This window comes from Xenopus tropicalis, chromosome 4 (assembly GCF_000004195.4).
Source record: "Xenopus tropicalis strain Nigerian chromosome 4, UCB_Xtro_10.0, whole genome shotgun sequence".
Taxonomy (NCBI): Eukaryota; Metazoa; Chordata; class Amphibia; order Anura; family Pipidae; genus Xenopus; species Xenopus tropicalis.
In genome coordinates, this window is record NC_030680.2 from 97832088 (window position 1) to 97852810 (window position 20723).

Sequence of the window (20723 nt, forward strand, 5' to 3'; positions counted from 1 at the left end):
CTATACCTGTATATACAGTTTATTGTGCATCGGCTCCTAAGTTTAGGTAACTGACAGCAGCACAGAGCTTGTGCAGGGAATCAGCAGAAAGGAAGATGGGGAGCTACTGGGGCATCTTTGGAAGCACAGATCTTCCCTGCTAAATGGCTATGGCTTTCTTGGGCTGGTACAGAAACCCAAAACATAATGTGCAACATTTCTTATTCTTTAGTTAAGCTTTACTTCTCTTTTAATAATACTCCACCTTAGATTAACGTCAATAGGACAAGTTTAGACAGAGAACATATTCCTCAGTATAAAGCAGTGTGACTTTTCTCATAAATTACATTGTTTTATAAATACACATTATTTAACACAGTGTAGTATGGAAAGTGGTGATTTATGTTGTATTGTTATTTTTAATGCAGCAATATATATATATATATATATATACAAACCGGATTCCAAAAAAGTTGGGACACTAAACAAATTGTGAATAAAAACTGAATGCAATGATGTGGAGGTGCCAACTTCTAATATTTTATTCAGAATAGAACATAAATCACGGAACAAAAGTTTAAACTGAGAAAATGTACAATTTTAAGGGAAAAATATGTTGATTCAGAATTTCATGGTGTCAACAAATCCCAAAAAAGTTGGGACAAGGCCATTTTCACCACTGTGTGGCATCTCCCCTTCTTCTTACAACACTCAACAGATGTCTGGGGACCGAGGAGACCAGTTTCTCAAGTTTAGGAATAGGAATGCTCTCCCATTCTTGTCTAATACAGGCCTCTAACTGTTCAATCGTCTTGGGCCTTCTTTGTCGCACCTTCCTCTTCATGATGCGCCAAATGTTCTCTATAGGTGAAAGATCTGGACTGCAGACTGGCCATTTCAGTACCCGGATCCTTCTCCTACGCAGCCATGATGTTGTGATTGATGCAGAATGTGGTCTGGCATTATCTTGTTGAAAAATGCAGGGTCTTCCCTGAAAGAGATGACGTCTGGATGGGAGCATATGTTGTTCTAGAACCTGAATATATATTGATGCTGCCTTTCCAGACATACAAGCTGCCCATGCCACACGCACTCATGCAACCCCATACCATCAGAGATGCAAGCTTCTGAACTGAGCGTTGATAACACCTTGGGTTGTCCTTGTCCTCTTTGGTCCGGATGACATGGCGTCCCAGATTTCCAAAAAGAACTTCAAATCTTGACTCGTTTGACCACAGAACAGTCTTCCATTTTGCCACACTCCATTTTAAATGATCCCTGGCCCAGTGAAAACGCCTGAGCTTGTGGATCTTGCTTAGAAATGGCTTCTTCTTTGCACTGTAGAGTTTCAGCTGGCAACGGCGGATGGCACGGTGGATTGTGTTCACTGACAATGGTTTCTGGAAGTATTCCTGAGCCCATTCTGTGATTTCCTTTACAGTAGCATTCCTGTTTGTGGTTCAGTGTTGTTTAAGGGCCCGGAGATCACGGGCATCCAGTATGGTTTTACGGCCTTGACCCTTACGCACAGAGACTGTTCCAGATTCTCTGAATCTTCGATGTTATGCACAGTTGATGATGATAGATGCAAAATCTTTGCAATTTTTCGCTGGGTAGCACCTTTCTGATATTGCTCCACTATCTTTCTGCGCAACATTGTGGGAATTGGTGATACTCTACCCATCTTGGCTGAGAGACACTGCAACTCTGAGAAGCTCTTTTTATACCCAATCATGTTGCCAATTGACCTAATTAGTGTTATTTGGTCTTCCAGCTCTTCGTTATGCTCAAATTTACTTTTTCCAGCCCCTTATTGCTACTTGTCCCAACTTTTTTGGGATTTGTTGACACCATGAAATTCTGAATCAACATATTTTTCCCTTAAAATGGTACATTTTCTCAGTTTAAACTTTTGTTCCGTGATTTATGTTCTATTCTGAATAAAATATTAGAAGTTGGCACCTCCACATCATTGCGTTCAGTTTTTATTCACAATTTGTTTAGTGTCCCAACTTTTTTGGAATCTGGTTTGTATATATATATATATATATATATATATATATATATATATATATATATATATATATATATATATATATATATATTATATTATATATGTCCCCTAGTTAACCTTAGGAGTCTTGCTGTAAACATATTGTAAATCCCTAACATGTTTTGAGGCATTTTAAAAAGGCGCTGACCCTGCACCTGAAAAAAAATCAATAGGCATCAGCCAAGGCTAATAATACCATTGACATAACAACAGGTGATTGTCATTAACTTCTCCCACATGTAATTCTTAGCAGTCTGAGAAAAGCCCACAAAAAGCATTATTCTCCCCATCTAGAACTCTAAATTATATAAACCAGTATTTTATAGCAAATGGTTGAGTAATTGTCACTTCAGTAGTATGATGAATGGTATGCCCTGGGTATTTACTACAAAAAAATGACTGAAGCAAATTTTTAACTGATCTTCATTGTTTATATTTTAGCACTTTTTAAAAATTATTTGCCTTTCTCTTCTGCTTCTTTCCAGCTTTCAAATGTGGATGACTGACCCCAGCTGTCACTACAACTTTATTGTTCATTTTTACTAGTTATCTGACTATTTAGGCCCTCCTCTATTTGTATTCCTGTCTCTCTTTCAAACCACTGCCTGGTTGCTAGGTTAAATTGGACCCTAGCAACCAGACTGCTGCTGAAATACCAAATCAGAGAGCTGAACAAAAAACTAAATAAGAGAAAACCCACATAAAATTAAAAAAGAACACCAACTGCAAATTGTCTTGGAATATAAATGTCTACATCATACTAAAATTTCATTTAAAGGTGAACTACCTCTTTAACAATAATCATGGAAAGATACTAATGATCACGGAAAATAATATAACTGTATGTCAATGTATCTAAAATGTATATCTACTAACCCTTTTCTCAACAGCAATATCACAGGTTCAGAATTACAATAACAATTACAATGTCTAGATTCAGAATATTTAATTACCAATATAGATTTTAAATTGAACAGCTTACCCTTTCCTTTTAAAAATTTCAGTGATAACATTAACAGGCAATAACATTTTCTGTCCCCTCGACATATATTCTTCTGTTAGGGCTCTAAACTAATGGCCTGAAAAAAATCCAACTGTAGTCTTCCCACAAGATGGCAGCAGTGCATTAGCAAGATATTTTCTACTGACTATGCTCTTTTTTTATTTGATATAGAGGTGCCGTACACCCAAAAACAGTTTTTGCATAATAAATAAAATGGCAATTCTTGCAACTTTCTTTTATTCATGAATTAAAAATGTTCATTGGTTATGTAAATATATTTACTATGCAAATGAAACCATACACCATTACCATACACTTTGTAGTTATGTTTATAATAAAAGAAAAAAAGCCATCCAAAAAGGATTAATCCCACTTATAGATGCATTTAGCATCTATTTTTTACATTTTTTTCACCCTGTCACTCTCAGGATTTGGGGTACAACCTTCTATGAGTACATCATTGACTGTAGTGTGGTGACTCCTCTCATCACCATGTCCCCAAATCCTGCTTTAGTATCATATCAGGTCTAGGCTTAGCCTGAGACTGACTAACTGTAAACTAATCTAAAACACAATGTAATAGGTTACTATTATTCCTATAACTCTTTTAAAAGAAAGATGGTCCAGGTCACTTTAAAGGAAAAGCAGAAACTATTTTAATTTAGAGCCCCAGCAGGTGCACCGAACAAGCTGTTGTCAGCAAATGTTAAAATGGGTTATATAAGCAGCTACCTGGCTGCTCTGTGAAGTGGACAGACCTCTCTTGGTACGCGACTGCCCTACCCATTTTACCATTCACTTGATATGGGAACAAGAAGTACCATGAAAAGGACCCTCGTCTGGCAGTGAAAAGACAGGGCATCCTGCCAGCGCACAAAAGACAAACAGGTCCATTATGACTGCGAATGAGCAACTGGCATCAAATATAGGGAGGGCAACATAATGCAGAGATCTGTTTATTAATAAAAAAAAGTATTTGTGTATATAATATTATCTTTAGAAGAATAATACATAAGTCAACATTTCAGTCCAAGTTCTGTGGTGTACTGTATATATATATATATATATATATATATATATATATATATATAATTGGATTAATAAAGATTTTTTTGTTCTTTTTTAAGTCCCTGTGTGTGTGGCACTCTGTTCTTCATATATATATATATATATATATATATATATATATATATATATATATGAAGATATGCTGACACACAACACACATAAACACAAATATTGCTGCTTTTTCCTTAAAAGGGAGAATGTATTATTCCTTCAAATTATTTTAACCTGGTGATTCTGATTTCTACAGACCCAAATCATGTATCACAAAAGGAACAGGCTTTTCTGGGTGTTTCAACCAGACAAACCATCCACTCAAAAAAAGGTTTGAGTGGATGGTGTGTTTGGGTGAAACTGGGTGTGACTGCATAGAACAGGCGTGGCTCATTGTTCCTTTTCTAAGAATAAATAGTAAGAGATACAACTGTCAACAATCTCAGTAAGTGGTTAACACCAGCTGGGCACATGAAACCAATTTAGTTCATTAGGTATAGAATGTTACCTCTGAAAGCAGGAGATCCATAATGTGGAAAACCATGCAAAGTGGAAATTTGGCGGTAAACAAACTTAGAAACCATTGAGAAGCATACATGTGAGCCTCCAAATTCAGCGCAACAAAGTGGGAGTAGAGATCAGGTAACTGCTCCTGAAAAGACAGAAAAATGTTTAAGCAGATTTTGTTGTTTTAAATTAATTTCAGCACAGAAAGATTGAAAGGAAAGAAAAAAATATTTTCACAACATTAATGTATAAAAGCGTCAACGTATTCCGTGGTAGCAATGTAGATAATGGTACATCATTTATGTACAAACTGAAACAGTATGTAAGAAGGGCCCTGCATGCAAAGGGTGGGTTTACGTGAGACACAAGAGATAAAAATACTGTAACGTAAACAATTACTTGTCTCCCTGATTTGCTCTGTTATTATTTATTTCCAGGGCTGGACTGGGGTGTGCAAGGGCCACCAGGGCTGCTGCCCCAGGGGCCCCCATACCCTTTCTGATCTTATCTCCAGGTACTCAGCAAACCACTTGTTATACTGTTGTACTTCTCAACTGCCCACTCATTACTTCTTCATGGGCAGAGCAGGGGAATGCCAGGGCATAACTGGGAATGGTTATCGCTAATTTGTTTTTTTTTTTTTTTTTTTTTAGATATTAAGATATGCTGATAATGCCAATTCCTACACCATATTAAACAGGCCCAGCTTCAATACTTGTTTTTGTCAATATTTGCATTTAATTTGCATACTTGATGTAGATACTCATCTACTGTACCATGCTGCATCTGATGTCTTGATGCTTCATAAATATGTTTCAATAATAAAAAAATTAATTGAATATTTGTCATAATAAATGGTTCTTGCACCCATTAGTACTCTTGCACACCCATGGTTCTACATAACCCATAAAGACTTGTTATTTGAACAACACATTTTGCTGTTTCTATAATCAGCAAAATGCAGCTTGGGGAAAGGCTGGAAGATACCATTGCAGCCTAGAGACAGTAACATCTCAGCCTGGGCAAATGGTATCTTCCAGCCTTTGCGCAGGCTGAGCTATGTAACTGTCTATAGGCTGCAATGGTAGTTTCCAGCCTTTGCCCAGGCTGAGATATGTAACTGTCTCTGCGCTGCAATGGTATCTTCCAGCCTTTGCCCAGGCTGAGATATGTAAAAGTCTTTAGGCTGCAATGGTATCTTCCAGCCTTTGCCCAGGCTGAGATATATAACTGTCTCTGCGCTGCAATGGTATCTTCCAGCCTTTGCCCAGGCTGAGATATATAACTCTAGGCTGGATGATACCATTGCAGCCTTGAGACAGTTATATATCTCAGCCTGGGCAAAGGCTGGAAGATACCATTGCAGCCTACAGACAGTTACAAAACTCAGCCTGGACAAAAGCTGGAAGATACCATTGCAGCCTAGAGACAGTTACATATCTCAGCCTGGGCAAAGGCTGGAAGATACCATTGCAGCCTAGAGACAGTTACATATCTCAGCCTGGGCAAAGGCTGGAAGATACCATTGCAGCCTAGAGACAGTTACATATCTCAGCCTGGGCAAAGGCTGGAAGATACCATTGCAGCCTAGAGACAGTTACATATCTCAGCCTGGGCAAAGGTTGGAAGATGCCATTGCAGCCTAGAGACAGTTACATATCTCAGCCGGGGCAAAGGCTGGAAGATACCATTGCAGCCTAGAGACAGTTACATATCTCAGCCTGGGCAAAGGCTGGAATATACCATTATAGCCTAGAGACAGTTATATATCACAGCCTGGAGAATTGAGGAAGAAGTCATTTGGTGAGTGTGTAGGCATGGAGAAAAGGTGAGTTTTAAGAAAACATCTCAAAATCTGCGTGGTAATGAATTCTACAGGTAGGGTCTGCTCTGATGTAGCCCTGAAACCATGTATCTGAGGTTACTAGAAAGGAAGAAAGTCTAACCTCACAAGAGCAAAAAGTCAGTCTGGAGAATACCTATAGATAAGGTTTGTGATAACGGGGTGTTAATAGGTAAGAGTCAAGTGTTTAAATTTGATACAGAAATGCAAAGGTAGCCAGTGTAGAAGTTTGCAGAGAAGTGCAGCAGAATTTGACAGGTAGATGAGTATGCCAATATGAAGGAGTCTGCAGTAGTCTCAGCAGCAGATGGTTAATTAATGGACTAGTATTTTGGCAGTTTTCTGAATGAGAAAAGGGGACTAGCAAGTTTAACACTGCCAGTTCTTTATACTGCTCAGTCTGATGGTGATTTATTTTATGTACTAAGATCTTTATTTCCTTGCTCTTGAGCTCACCTGCAGCAGACGCTCTAGTTGGTAGAACTTGCAGTGCAGATCTTCAAAATTATTCTGATAGAGGTTACGGAATTGGTAATCATACATAATTTTGACTAGTACGCAAAAAGCTTGCTCCTCAGGCATCTAGAAAGAAACACAAGGTCCATTCATTTTAAAATAGCTCTTGCAAATTTTATTTTTTTAAAACAGATGTCAAAGAAAAACAGCTGCCATCTTTACACACCATTTTAATTGTATAACTTTGTGGCATTCACTGCTCCATTATTGTGTCGAGAGCTACCATTCTATACCATAGAGCAGGGATCCTCAAACTACGGCCGTGGGATGGATCTGTTCCCCCAAGTTATTTTACTCGGGCCCTGCTGCATCCTCATCCCAGGCTATTACCTATCTGCCTCATTGTGGTGACATGACGCGAGGGAGCAGCAGGGAGTGGGAAAATGCAGCAGGGAGGACACAGCAAGGACCGAGAGGATGCAGGAGTGGGCCGTAGTTCGAGGACGTAGCAGGGAGCAGGCAGCAAGAGTGGGCCATAGTTTGAGGACGCACCGGGGTGGGGAGGGAGGTTGTGGGACTGTAGTCCAGCCCCCCCAACAGTCTGAGGGACCATGTACTGGCCCCCTGTTTAAAACATTTGAGGACCCCTGACACAGAGTTTAAAACTCTTTAAAAGGGGGGAAAAAAATCTATGAAAATCTATTTTATAACAAGGACCCTGGGTCCCAAATAGATTCTACTGCACTGACTTGCCTGACAGGAACAGTTGTCCTTTAAGGAAAAAAAAAAACAAAACACACTTATAAAACTTTAAAAAAGCCAGAAGCATTTTGAAGTTGTGAAAACTTGAGTAAAATAACAAACAAACATTGACATTTTAAAATGTAGCACTTTTACAACATTAAAAGCCATTGTATTCCAGGCTAAGATACAGGATGTGCTACAACTGGGACTTTTATTCATGGCTGGACCCTCTGTTTATAGTGAGAGAATCACTAAAACTATTGTGGTGTAAAAAATGCAAATTCAAGGGAGCCAGGACTTCTTTATCAGGTATATTTATTTGTGCAGGGTGACAAGTAAACTAATGCTCTATGGTCTCATCTAACCAGGCATGCTGACAGATACTGCTTGTAAAATGGGGATTCTCTCTGCAGAAAAACACCGCTATTTATCACCATGGTTGGCAGGCATCTATATATGTACTACTAGGGTACTAACCCACTATTGTCTTGTTGGAGCTTAGGGCTGCTCTGTTACTTTGACTAGCACTAAGAGGCTGGTGAATTACTCCCAAAACAAAAACTCACAATTCCTTGCTGAAAACCAAGAGCTTATTTTCCTGTAGGGGGTTGTATCCCTATGCAGTTTAAATATTCTTTCTGTCTCAGTTGCCACTTGTAGCAGTTCCCCGTAGATCCCAAGAGAAAGAAAAACACATTTGACCTTTCTTATAAAGTTTTGGAAGTAACCATTCCCAGAGACAGGGGACATCAGTTTTTTATTACTTTGCAGATGGGAAAAGTTTAAAATACACAAGCTAAAGATAAAGTTCTACCTACAGCAGAATGTCAAATGACAGACAAATTTAATAAGCAGAAATGTAATATCAGTAATCACCTGCAGATTTTCATCATTTAATGCCACTAGGAACAGCTGAGTAGATAAACATCAGTTACTTACATGGAGGAGCAACACAGCGGCTAGGAAACTCATGCCTTGGCAGTAGCCAATTACCTCATCATATAAAGAATACACCTTGAAATAAAAAAAGAAGGCTGGGTTAATACCTTGCAGGTACAAACATTTAGGCCACAGTTACTGTATATTTTCATTATACAAATCCACAGGATAATTACAATATGATGGTATAGTGGCTCTGGTTTGATTTTAATTATCATATTTACATTTTCTATGACTAGAGAAGACTAAAATAATTCAAATTTGATCATTTAGGGGCACATTTACTAAGCAATTTTAAGAAAAAGATTTAATTCTTTTTACTTCTAAAATTTTTTGAGATTTACGAATGGGTTTTTGTCAGTACTTGGTTTTTGTGATATTGTTTCTCTAAAAATTCGAGTTTTTTGAAAATTTTCCCCGAAAAATTCGAGTTTTTCAAAAATAACTCCCATAATTTGTGATTTATTAATGTTTACTTAACTTTTTTTTTTTTGTTTAGTTAATTAAGGCAGATTTGATCTGTCGAGTACCATTGAGTCCTATGGAGGTTTAGAATAGTAGAGGAATAGACTAGTCAGTGACAGCCTGTCCTTGACACATTTTCAATGAGAATTAATCCCCTCATTGTTTTCTATTTCACATATCTTAAAGGGGAAGTTAATTCCATCATTGTTTTCTATTTCACCCTGTTTTAAGTGAAACTTAAACACATTATTGATTTCCAAGAATGTGTGCCAATGCTCCTAAAATGCTAAATTGCTGCTGTTCCTGTTTGGGAAAAATAAAGAGGATTCATGGAAACGATGTCCGTTTAAACTCAAATTTTTCAAGTTTTAAAAATACTTTTAACACAAAAAATTTGTGACATTTTATAAATAAAACAATGATCGAGTTTAATTCCAGTTTATACCATGTCGAGTTTATATGACTTTCAAAGCCAGAAAAAACTGAATTTTAGTAAATCAGTCCCTTAGGCTGTGATAGATAATCAACCACCATGCCAGTAAAGCAGTTATATTTTATAGTATAACAAGAGAGCCTTTCCATTTTTAGCTATCTTCTTGATGGCAAGATTTTCAGTGCAGAAACGGGCATAATCTGTTCTCTTGGGTCTTGTTTAGTGAAGTGGTTTGTTCACATTCAATAAGCAGTTCTTACCTTACACATTTTATAGAGAGATTCTTGTCCATCTCCTTCAGTGTTCTTGAAGTAATCATGAGCTGGAAAGGTACGATGAATGTCTCTTCTGATAACACTGTCTTGGGCAGAATCCTGGACAGAAACGCAATACAATAAAATAATCAACGCAGTGCAGAAGAACAACTATTGCTTGGAGCACTTGCATTCAAATTATTTCTACAATCGGGGCAATTAAAATTTACGACAGGAATGTCCATAACTCCTTAATCCTATTAAACATAAAAGCCAAACTTTCACAAAATTATTAAGACCATTTCTAAAATTATGTACAAAGAAGTCAATCCTTGCATTATTTCAAAATTCAAGAAATAAAAATTATTTTGTGGGGCCTAGTAAATTGTAGCATTCATACTGGAAAATATATAGCGGTGTACATAAGTAATTAGAGTACTTTAATAGAGTTAACAATTTCATTTCAAATTTGCATATCTATACACACATAAAAAAGCAGTTTAAAAATTTGGGGCTACATTTAATTGTAATCAATGAAGTCATATGGGACCACATGCAGTTTTTCTGATGCGGGCACAGTCGTACTTAAAGTGAATGTAAGCATGAATTCTGTTGTTGTCAAATCTAATTAAAAACTAGGCCTCAATAGAATTTTTTGTTTGTTTGCTTGTTTTGTTGATTACTTCAAGTGGGCAAAATGCTTATTCAGCTGAGAAATTACTCCTTCCCCACTACATTTAACAACGTGAGTGCGGAGTCATTTTTTCTTTTTTTGTATTGTCCTTTATATGAATGCATGCACCAGATGATAAGGGGAGTGCTGCATTATTTTGTTGTTTTGTTGAAATATATATCATAGCCCCGCCCAGTGATATCACAGTCCCACCTCTTCCCTACCCTGTGACATCACTGCCCCACCTCTTCCCTGCCCCTGTTTTGTCATAACCCACCCTCTGCCCTGCGACAAACACCGGACAGAGGTGGCAACCCTAGTTTGGAATGTAAAATATTCAGTGACAGAAATAAAATAAAACTTGAAAAATCTAAAAAAAAGTTGTTAGCTAACAGGGACCTCTGAGGCTTATTTTAAGAGAGCAGTAAGTGTAGTAACAAACAAAACTTATACAAAGAAATAGCTTGTTTGGAATGCAGTCACTGTAGTGATATATAGTGTTTAATTAATATCTAAATGTCTTCCCTTGAAACTGAAATAAGGTGATGCTTATCAATATTTTATATATATCTCTTCTACCTCTGCTACTTCATTTTTAGTTTCATTATGCAACAACACACAAAACTGCTTCAAAAGCAGATGCACCCCAGATGCACCCTGGCTCCCTATCCAGCTAATCTGCCAATGTTCAGATGACAAAACAGCTTATTAATTAGGAGGCCAGAGGGACTTATCCCCTGGCGGGGGAACCTGCTGTCTTCTCATTTAAGAGCTAAGTCCCACACTGAGGCTTTAGGAAGCAGATGCCTTTTCCTGCTATCATACATCATTAATATTTCATGAGTTGATTTCTTCTATTCTGTGCACAAAGAGTTACCCACAGTAATTACAACACTTAAAACTCAACAGCTTTTTCTTTGTCGTACTCAGTAATAATGTCATATACAGTTAGCAGAATATTATCTGCTCAGCAGACCAGCAAATATGGCATATGTGGCTATAAATTGTATCTGCTTTTTATAAATGCACTACCAAGAAGAAAAAGAATATAAAAGAAAACTTAACAGGAGAAGCACTGTGGTTTACAACCTTATATAACCATATATATATTCAGTAAGCTGTAAATATTGCATAAAAGTGTCCTCTGTGGAGCAGTTACACTACACACATTGCTTTTAAATGCATCTAGACCCAGACTATAAATCTATAGATTCTGATGAAATGGCACATGGTCTACTGTATGATGCCACAGACAGTCACTATTTAGTGGGCTGGTAGTGGGGGGGGGGGCTGTATGGGCCTCTGTGTACTTGAAAAGCCAGGGCTTTCTAAATTTTCTACTTTTTTCTTATTTGTCTACTGCAAGTATTACAGGAAACTGCTGGAGCATATTCCTGTTACCAAGTTTTATATTTTTCCCTTCCTTATTTAACCTTTTTACTGCCAATGCCGTATGGGATACGTCGTGGCAGAAAAAGGGCTTAACTGCCAACGACGTGTCCCTTACGTCGTCGACATTTGAAGGTTTCTCTCTGCAGCGGTAGCATGTGCCGCCGCTGCAGAGAATTTCTAGCAATGACAGCCCCCTGGGCAACGAGCCAGGGGGGCTGTCATGTGGGTCCTGCGACGATCGCATTTTATCCCTGTATAAGTGTTCCTAATCTGTTTTTAGCATAGCTTTGCCAGGAGTAACTTTGGTGTACAAAAATAACTTTACCTATTTTGAATTCATCAGAATGTGTACTTTCCAAAAATATACGGTTTTCTGAGGGTTTCTGTATAGTTAGGGGGATGTTACAGCACATAATACGCTGACAGGTGGCTCTGTGCAAAAGCTGAGTTGGCAGGCGAGAAATCCTTATGCGCTATTTTCATTTTGGGTTCAGTACATACCACAGACTTTGATGTCCAATATGCATAGATATACCAAACTGTTCAGTAGACCTTAGGTGTTCCTATTTGGGGTGATTTGCCTTTATCTAATCTTTATCAAGAAATTGTGAGAGATAAATGCGGCGAATTGCAACATTTTTATGTGATTTTCTAAATGTCATAAAAATCTGCAAACTTAGGAAAGCTTTACAGCTTGGTACTTTGGAGCAAAAAGAAATGTTTACCCATTATAGATTCGGAAGGAATGTGTACTTTCCAAAAATATGTGGCTTTCTGGGGTGAGTGTACTTTTTTTGCAGCATTATCCCACATAAAGGATGTAAATATGTTGATTTTGCAGGAGCTGAAATGATAGATCATATGGGGGTATGTTCCCATTGGGGCCCCTACATGCCAAATATTTAGGTAAACCTATACATATTGGGCATCAAACTGTTCAGTGGACCCCCGACATTCAAATTTAGGGTGTTTTATCTTGGTACCTAACACTATGTGGGAGATAAGATGCTGCAAAGTGGAAGCTTTGAGGGGATTTTTGGAAATGTCATCAAAATTGCTAACTTTAGAAAAGCTGTGTGGCTTGGTACTTTGGAGTAGAAAGACATGGGTACCCATTTTAGATTCTGGGCAATGTGTACTTTCCAAAAATATATGACTTTCTGGGGTGAGCGTACGTTTTACTAGCTTTATTCCCCATGAATGATGTAAATGTGTTGATTTTGCTGGAGCTGAAATAACAGAAATGACTGATCATATGGGGGTATGTTCCCATTGGGGCCCCTACATGCCACATACTTAGGTAAACCTATACATATTGGGCATCAAACTATTCAGTGGACCCCTGGTGTTCAAATTCAGGGTGTTTTATCTTGGTACCTAATGTTATGTGGAATATAAGATGCTGCAAAGTGGAAGCTTTGAGGGGATTTTTGGAAATGTCATCAAAATTGCTAACTTTAGAAAAGCTGTACTGCTTGGTACTTTGGAGTAGAAAGACAGGGGTACCCATTTTAGATTCGGGGGAATGTGTACTTTCCAAAAATATATGACTTTCTGGGGTGAGCATACTTTTTACTAGCTTTAGCCCACATATAATGATGTATTGTTGTAAATGTGTTGATTTTGCTGAAGCTGAAATAACAGAAATGATAGATCATATGGGGGGTATGTTCACATACTTAAGTAAACCTATACATATTGGGCATCAAACTGTTCAGTGGACCCCTGGCATTCATATTTAGGGTGTTTTATTTGGTTACTTTATGACCTGTAGGAGATAAGATACTATAGACTGGAAGCTTTGAAGCGATTTTTAAAAAAAGATCACAAATTTTGATAAAAACCAATAACTTTAGGAAAGCATTGCGACTTGATAGTTTGGAGTAGACAGACTGTTGTGCCTATTTTGTATTCCCCAGAATCTGTTCTTTCCAAAAATGTACAATTTTCTGGGATAAACCTTCTGTTAGTGGAATTTTTGTCCTTGAAATCTAAAGTATGCAGCTTTCTGAAGCAGTGCTTTGGAAATTTGGTAGTGTACTGCTGGGAGTTTGTGACCTATACAAGTGAGAAATCTTCATAAAACTATATATATTTGGTATTGGCACGTTCAGGAGACATGGGACTTTCCAAATCAGTTGTATATTTATTCATAAAATAATTTTTGTTCCTAGTATGTGTGTTTATATTATGGAATTTTTTTTTTTTTCATTTTTAGACATTTGGAAGCCTATATCTTGTTACAGAATTGGAATTACACAAAAAATTCTACCATATTTTGAAAGCTTAGGTTGTTCTGAAAAAAACGATATATTGTTTTCCTGGGTAAACTAAAAGTCCCCCCGAGGAAAGGCCCCTAAAGTGAAACAGTGCAAAATGTTTAAAAGCTGTCTGGCAATACAAGTTCCCCTTTGACCAAAACGGCTGGCAGTTAAAGGGTTAAACCTATTTATACAGCGATTGCAGTTTCTACCTGGCCTATAGAAAGTGACTTCTTTGTCTATCTCCCATAATTCAAGCCCTCCTAGCAAATATAAGCTTAAAGGAATAGTTCACCTTTAAATTAACTTTTAGTGTGTTATAGATTTTTCCATTGGTCTGCTTTTTTTGAATAGTTTTTTTTTTTAATTAATTGCCTTCATTTTTCTTCTGACTGCTTCCAGCTTTCAAATGAGGGTCACTGACCCCTGGCAGGAAAAGATCCATTGCCTCATCCTCTCATAATATTAGGTTAACTGGGGTAGTTGGAAATTTGCAAACTGGTGTTTTTTTGTGGTGTTTGTTTAACATTTTATTCTCAATGCCTCCAAAATACAAACACACTTCTGATGTCTAAAACTTGTTAATTCGGGCAGATAGAATGTCGTTTGAATGTTAGTTGAAAAGGGAAAGGTCAAAACTGAAACATAAATAGAAACAAAAAAATGAAGCTTCATGACAAATTTTCTGGTAAAAGGGGCAGATAAAAAGTAAAAGAAATGTTTGCTAATCTATCCTTTTGCGAACTCAATCAGCGCTTTATCTATTGGGTGGCTGCAGGGGTTATTCAGAGGAGGGCAGTGTGAAAAGTGCAAAGAAATTTCTTTCATTTTTTTTGCTCTTTATACACCGCTTTCCCAACATCTTAGGTTAAAAAGAAATGTAGGAAATCTGCATGTTCCTCACACATACTGCATTATGCATTTATACTCCATACACAAATGTTGTTGACATATTGTTTTAAGGTCAAATTAGCTAGATGTGCTACCCACTTTAACTTTACTGGCTAAATATCCTTTTGTGAGTCTTAAGGCAAGATGAAAGATGGAATTGGAAACTCATGTGACCATTTCCTATACAGTTTGAATTTTTAATGCCCTTGACCTGGTGTATTTTTAAGCTCCGTGACCAATATCCAAGGCTTTTGCCTGTATGGGCACCTTTAAGGGACTCTTTTAATTCAGGTGGAGCACACATCAGGAAAGAAAGTCAGTTTCTCACAGATAAAAAAACTGATGCTGCATCTAAAAAATTGTATTGATTGTATGTATTACCTTTTCCCTTTATCAAGCCATCCACATAATGCAAAGATAGCACATGTAGGCTTAAGTTTATAGGAGAGTACTCAAAAAAGGGATAGGATAGGATAGGGATAGGATAGGTTATATATATATATATATATATATATATATATATACACACATATATATATATATATATATACATAAATACAGCAACATGTTTTAAAAAGTGTTAGGGTACTGGCACATAAGAAGATTAGTTACCCTTGATAAATCTACTGCAGGCAACAAAATGCTTTTCCACCAGCAATAATGTGAATCGCTGGCGGGAAACATATGTGGCATTCATTTTTTTGACCTTGCAAAGCAACTTCAGGTGACTTTGGAAAAATTAAGCGGCATGTATATTTTCCCACCAGCAGCGCCGGACTTCAAATTGGGGTGCCGCCCCCTTTCTGTGTCCCCCCGCTCACGCATGCGCAAACACAACAGCCCCCCGCCTGGGTGCGTACTTTTAAACTCCCATATGGAGCAGTGGGGAGAGGTCCCCTTTTTCAATGTGCACATGCAAAGTATGAATTCAGTGACGTTAGTGGGAGCTTGCGAGCTTGTGCAGCAAGCATTTGGTGGCTTCAGTAGTATTTGTGAGCATGTATGGGGATGTCACGTCCAGCAATGGCCATGTGCAATGATGCCACTTCTTCTGGCATCACTGCACAGGGCAAAACATTTATGCCACTGCACTGTTAAAGGAGAAAGAAAGTTAAAAACTAAATAAGCTTTATTAGAAAGATCTATGTAAATACAGCCATAAGCACTCACAGAAATGCTGCACTGAGTTCTCTGTCAAAACATTTGTTGTGTCTGTTTTCCTCTGCCAGAGACACGCAGCTCTCTCCTCTCTCCTGCTCCCCCCCCTTAGGAATGTGTGATCTGAGCCAATCAGCAGGAAACTTCCTCATGGTCTTACAAACTGAGCATGTACACTGGTCTTGGTCTCTGTGCAGGAGAGAGGCATTATGGGAACTTTCTTTACACAGCTCAGCATTTTTTTCTTCCTGTTTGGCTTCTGATCATCTGAAATATGGGGAGACTTAAGGGCACTATTGAGAGAACTGAAGGTATGCCTGCAGCTTAAGATTAACTCTTTATTAGCCTTTCCTTCTCCTTTAAGTAATGGTACACCTGGTAAATCACAGAGATTGTAGGAGGGAAACAAGGAGGTCAACATAAAAGTGATGTTTTTGTGCATATATATTATCCCTGGGTCTCCCTGTTTATCTGCCACATTCTTTGGCTGTTCGTGGGACCTTTATCACTTAACTATGGAAGCATAAATCTAGCGCAAATATTGAGAAATCTTACCAGTGCTTCATACAGAGCTGATAGCATGAAGCATACTATCCACCATACTAAGAAGAAGACTACCTGACAGTGAAAAGACAACCTTCATTTCTTAAAGCAGACCTCTGTGGACAATTCTAATTAAAATTCAGTATGCCCAAGTTGCTATGGCAGCAGAGCAGCACAGAACAATGCCTCCATTTGTTTCAGTAAAGGGAAAGAAATCAGCTGATGTGGATATTCCCAGAAACATACCAAAACAGATTTAACACTTACCTACTGTATGATTATCTGTTCAAAAAAACTAAAGAACTTTCATTATATTATTAAAGTTTATCTGTACAGCATCAACATATTCTGCAGTGCACACACACAAATACTGAATTCTATCTGTGTATGTAGGAATTCAACTTCGATAACCCCTTAGGGCTCTGGTACACGGGGAGTTAAGTCACCCGCGACAAATCTCCCACCGGTGAAAATGTAAATCACCGGTGGAATGGCATACGCGGCGGCGCGAAATTGCCGAAGTTGCCTCTCGCGCCACCGCGTATGCCATCCCACTGGAGCCCTTAAATTGTTGGTGTTGATTTATGTAGATATTCTCTACCATTGTTTTTGCTGTCTCCAAACAACAATCCACCTGATAAATTAAGCAATTTAGCATTGTGCTGGGTGGTTAGAAACATGGTGGTTTGTAACACATAAAAATAAATGTGTTACAAAAGTGGGATGCTCAATGGCATACATCTGCAGAACTAAAAAGGCTTTGGAAGAAACTGCAGACTTATGCAGAGCTGGACAGCAATGGTTGCAGAGTGGTTAATGGCGGCAGCAGCCTTGATAAAGGAGCTGCCAAGCTTGGCGGCAGCTATAAATAGACACGAGTATGCCATCTGGTTTTCTATTCCTGAGCTGGCAGCAGCTTCACGCTCCACCAGTGCCAGCCCCCTATTGCTATCTATCTGGCGACAACTGCAAATAAAAGAGTAAGCAGGGGGATAATAAGGTGTTTGTCTAAGGTGCTACAGATCTGATTAAGCAACATTTTAACTTCTTTGCTACCGAAAAGGAGACCTTTGTATCTGCGTTAAGATACTGTATGTCCTAAAATAAACATAAGAAACAACATGGCTAGGCCTCTATATCTCAGCAATATCCACAGGAATGCATAAATATAATAAAAAATTGTGACAATATTTTGGGCAACTATGAATGGGTTTACAAAACAAAGGTAAAAATGTGTTCAAACATTATGGAGGGACATCATGGCACTACAGGGATACGTTTTTACACAGGAAAGGGTTAATACATTGTGACAGAAAAACATAAGGAATTTCTTGATCTTTTCTTCACCTGAATCAACAAAGCTGTTTTAGTGAGAACTGCAAAACGCTATTGGATATTTTTCATATTCATTCATTCATACTGATTTACAAAGATTGTTCATGATTCATATCATTCCTTGGCCCAAGAAAGCTTACTGGCTAAGGACTGTATCACATTCGCACAACACTCTGATGCGGAGACAGGTCAAGAAAAGTTTCACATAAAAGCCACCTTATTTTACCTGTTACATATGTATTTGCATGTATGCCTATAAGAAGGTATCAGAGGTGCTGTAAACACAATATATTCTGAAGCTAAATATATTAAATACTGCAAACGAGTCATTTACTTGGGGACAAGGGAAGAAGTGCAATAGTGGGCTATAGGGTGCAAAAGTGCTCACTCAGGGATCTATAGGCTGCACCTCATAACATTTGAAACATCTGGCATGTAGTAGTGCACAGCCCAGCATCATTGGGCCAGCTATGTACACCTATCACCTCTCCCTAACTTCACATCATTGAATGGGTAGAGGGTGAAGGGGGTCGTCAACCGGCAGAGCTGTATTCATTAGGGAGGCCATAGGTCTCTCTGCTCCAACACAATGGGAAGAAATCTCCAGCAATTCAGACAGGGTGGCTAAGTGCATTGCACCCAGTCTCCCTATTGTAAATTAGCTCTCTAGACTTTTCAGGGAAAGTTGCCAAGAGCCTAAAAACAGCAAGCAGAAGAATGGCCTTCAATCAGGAAAAAAATCAGGACTATGGCATAAAAGTCTATGGCACCAACACAAGCTGATTGACGTAAAGGGGAAACTGAACCCTGACAGGTAATTAGCTAACAACATTTATATTAAAGGGGGCCTAAAACCAATGAATACTAATAATATCATTGCACTGTTAAAAGTCAAATAAGTGATTTACTTGGATATTGAAAGTATATTAGTGTGTAAAGGTAAAGTAACTTAAAAAATAAAGCACCCCTCCCCATTAAAAGTGAAAAAGTAAAAGTGAAGTGTAAATTACTGCTATAACCAGTGTAGAAAACACAAAGTCCTTTTTAAGCAATATGCATTGATCACTCAACAGTACCAACTAGTGCTGATTAACATTCATTTTGAATGGCAGACTATTTCTACCGTTTGTTACCCCTCCTGCAGAATGAGAAAAAAACTAGTGGGTGAAAATGTTAAAGATCGCAAGTGTGCCATTACCCTTAAAGGGGACATAGAGTGTCAGAAAAATTGCATGGCATTTTACACCAATTATAAGTAATTAGTCCTTAAAAGTTACATTTTACACTGCTTTAATAAACATTTATCCTATAACCTTACTAGCATCACCTAGTCATTTCACTTGTGCTGACTGCTTTCCCCTACTGTGTTTCTGGAACAAGACCATAAGGGCATGCCTACCATTGATCTGTAATACAAACAAACCAGACAGGATCTAAGGGAAAGGTTCCTTATTTGTATACCAAACTTTAATCCTGCACTACATAATGAGGGTGAAAAAACAATAAAATAAGCAAAAAATGTGGTGTTAAGCAATCTAGTTCTCCATAGCAAATAAGAGCTCCTCTGAAAAGACACCACAACAAATGCACTAATCTCATGAAAATGCTTTTGTGGCATCCACAGAACACAAACAATGCTTAAATGACAGTTGTGTTAAATATATAGATTTTTTTTTTTTTATACCTGACAACAGAAATGATAAAGAAACCAGAGACTTTAGAATTTTGCTGGACCTGCTTTGTTTTGCAAAGTACTAAAATAATAATTACAGCATTATGTGAAACTCGGTAAGCTGAAAACTGCAGACAAAAGCAACTGAATTTGCTGGCATCAAGTGTCTAGTAGCTATTATAATGTTACAAACATAGATGCTCATGACTAATAAAGAATTTCAAGGTGCAAATAAAGTGACAGTTGTGTCAGTCAGCTCCACGGCAGTTGGTAATTTGTACATGAAATCTGCTCAAGCTGTAAAAAGGTTAAAAGCCTTATTGCATCAATGTATCTGGTAGGGTGTTTAGGGGACATACAATAAGAAAGGTAATGGGAATAACACTATGCATGCTCTGATATAAACAGGCACAACGCTGCCTTTTAATTATTTTGGATTCTGTATAAAAATTCAAATCTCAATGAGTTCACACAACAATGCCAACACCACCAAAAATTCATGCAAAAGAGCAGAAAATCACATCGGCTGGAAAAGAAGACCACAGGACTGACATCCCTCTAAATCATTCATGTGATTTGCAAATGGGAAACATGTGATCTGTAAACGAAGTGAACGTAGTACCCTCTACAAATCTCCAACAACTTATCTGTTTTAAATAGACAGGCGGAAACATCTGACCATCATACATTTTATGGAAAAATATCTAAGCAGAAATAATTTTTTTTATTTATATATCTAAATTTCAAACACTTTATATTTCATTTAACAGTGTTTGTGCCTACCATTTTTGCAGTAGCTGCCACTGTACCTTTCGGAGAACAAGCATGGAGTATACAGGACATGTATCAACTCCTTTAAGGCATGAACTGAGCCTAGATTGCGGCAGGTACCTCATCACAACTCCTTGCACTTAATCAGTCAATTTACAGTCTAATAGTACTAATATAAAGTATAGTTATTTATATTAAATGTTTTATTGTAAAAGAAAAAAAAATGTTTTCCAGTTTGTGTTTATTTTTCGGCCTCCTGCCTCCTTGCCTATATGAACTTCTGCAGGTATCT

The 20723-nt window shown here is 37.8% G+C and overlaps 1 protein-coding gene across 3 annotated transcripts in view; it reads right to left on the reverse strand.

Annotated features, from left to right (window-relative positions):
- Positions 1-20723, reverse strand: part of rabgap1l (RAB GTPase activating protein 1-like) — a 165956-nt gene that overhangs the window by 46403 nt on the left and 98830 nt on the right. For all 3 annotated transcript variants that reach the window (NM_001374801.1, XM_031900117.1, XM_012961192.3), the window contains 4 exon segments: positions 4603-4746; positions 6901-7026; positions 8584-8658; positions 9742-9855. In NM_001374801.1, coding sequence (NP_001361730.1) covers positions 4603-4746; positions 6901-7026; positions 8584-8658; positions 9742-9855 — 459 coding nt within the window.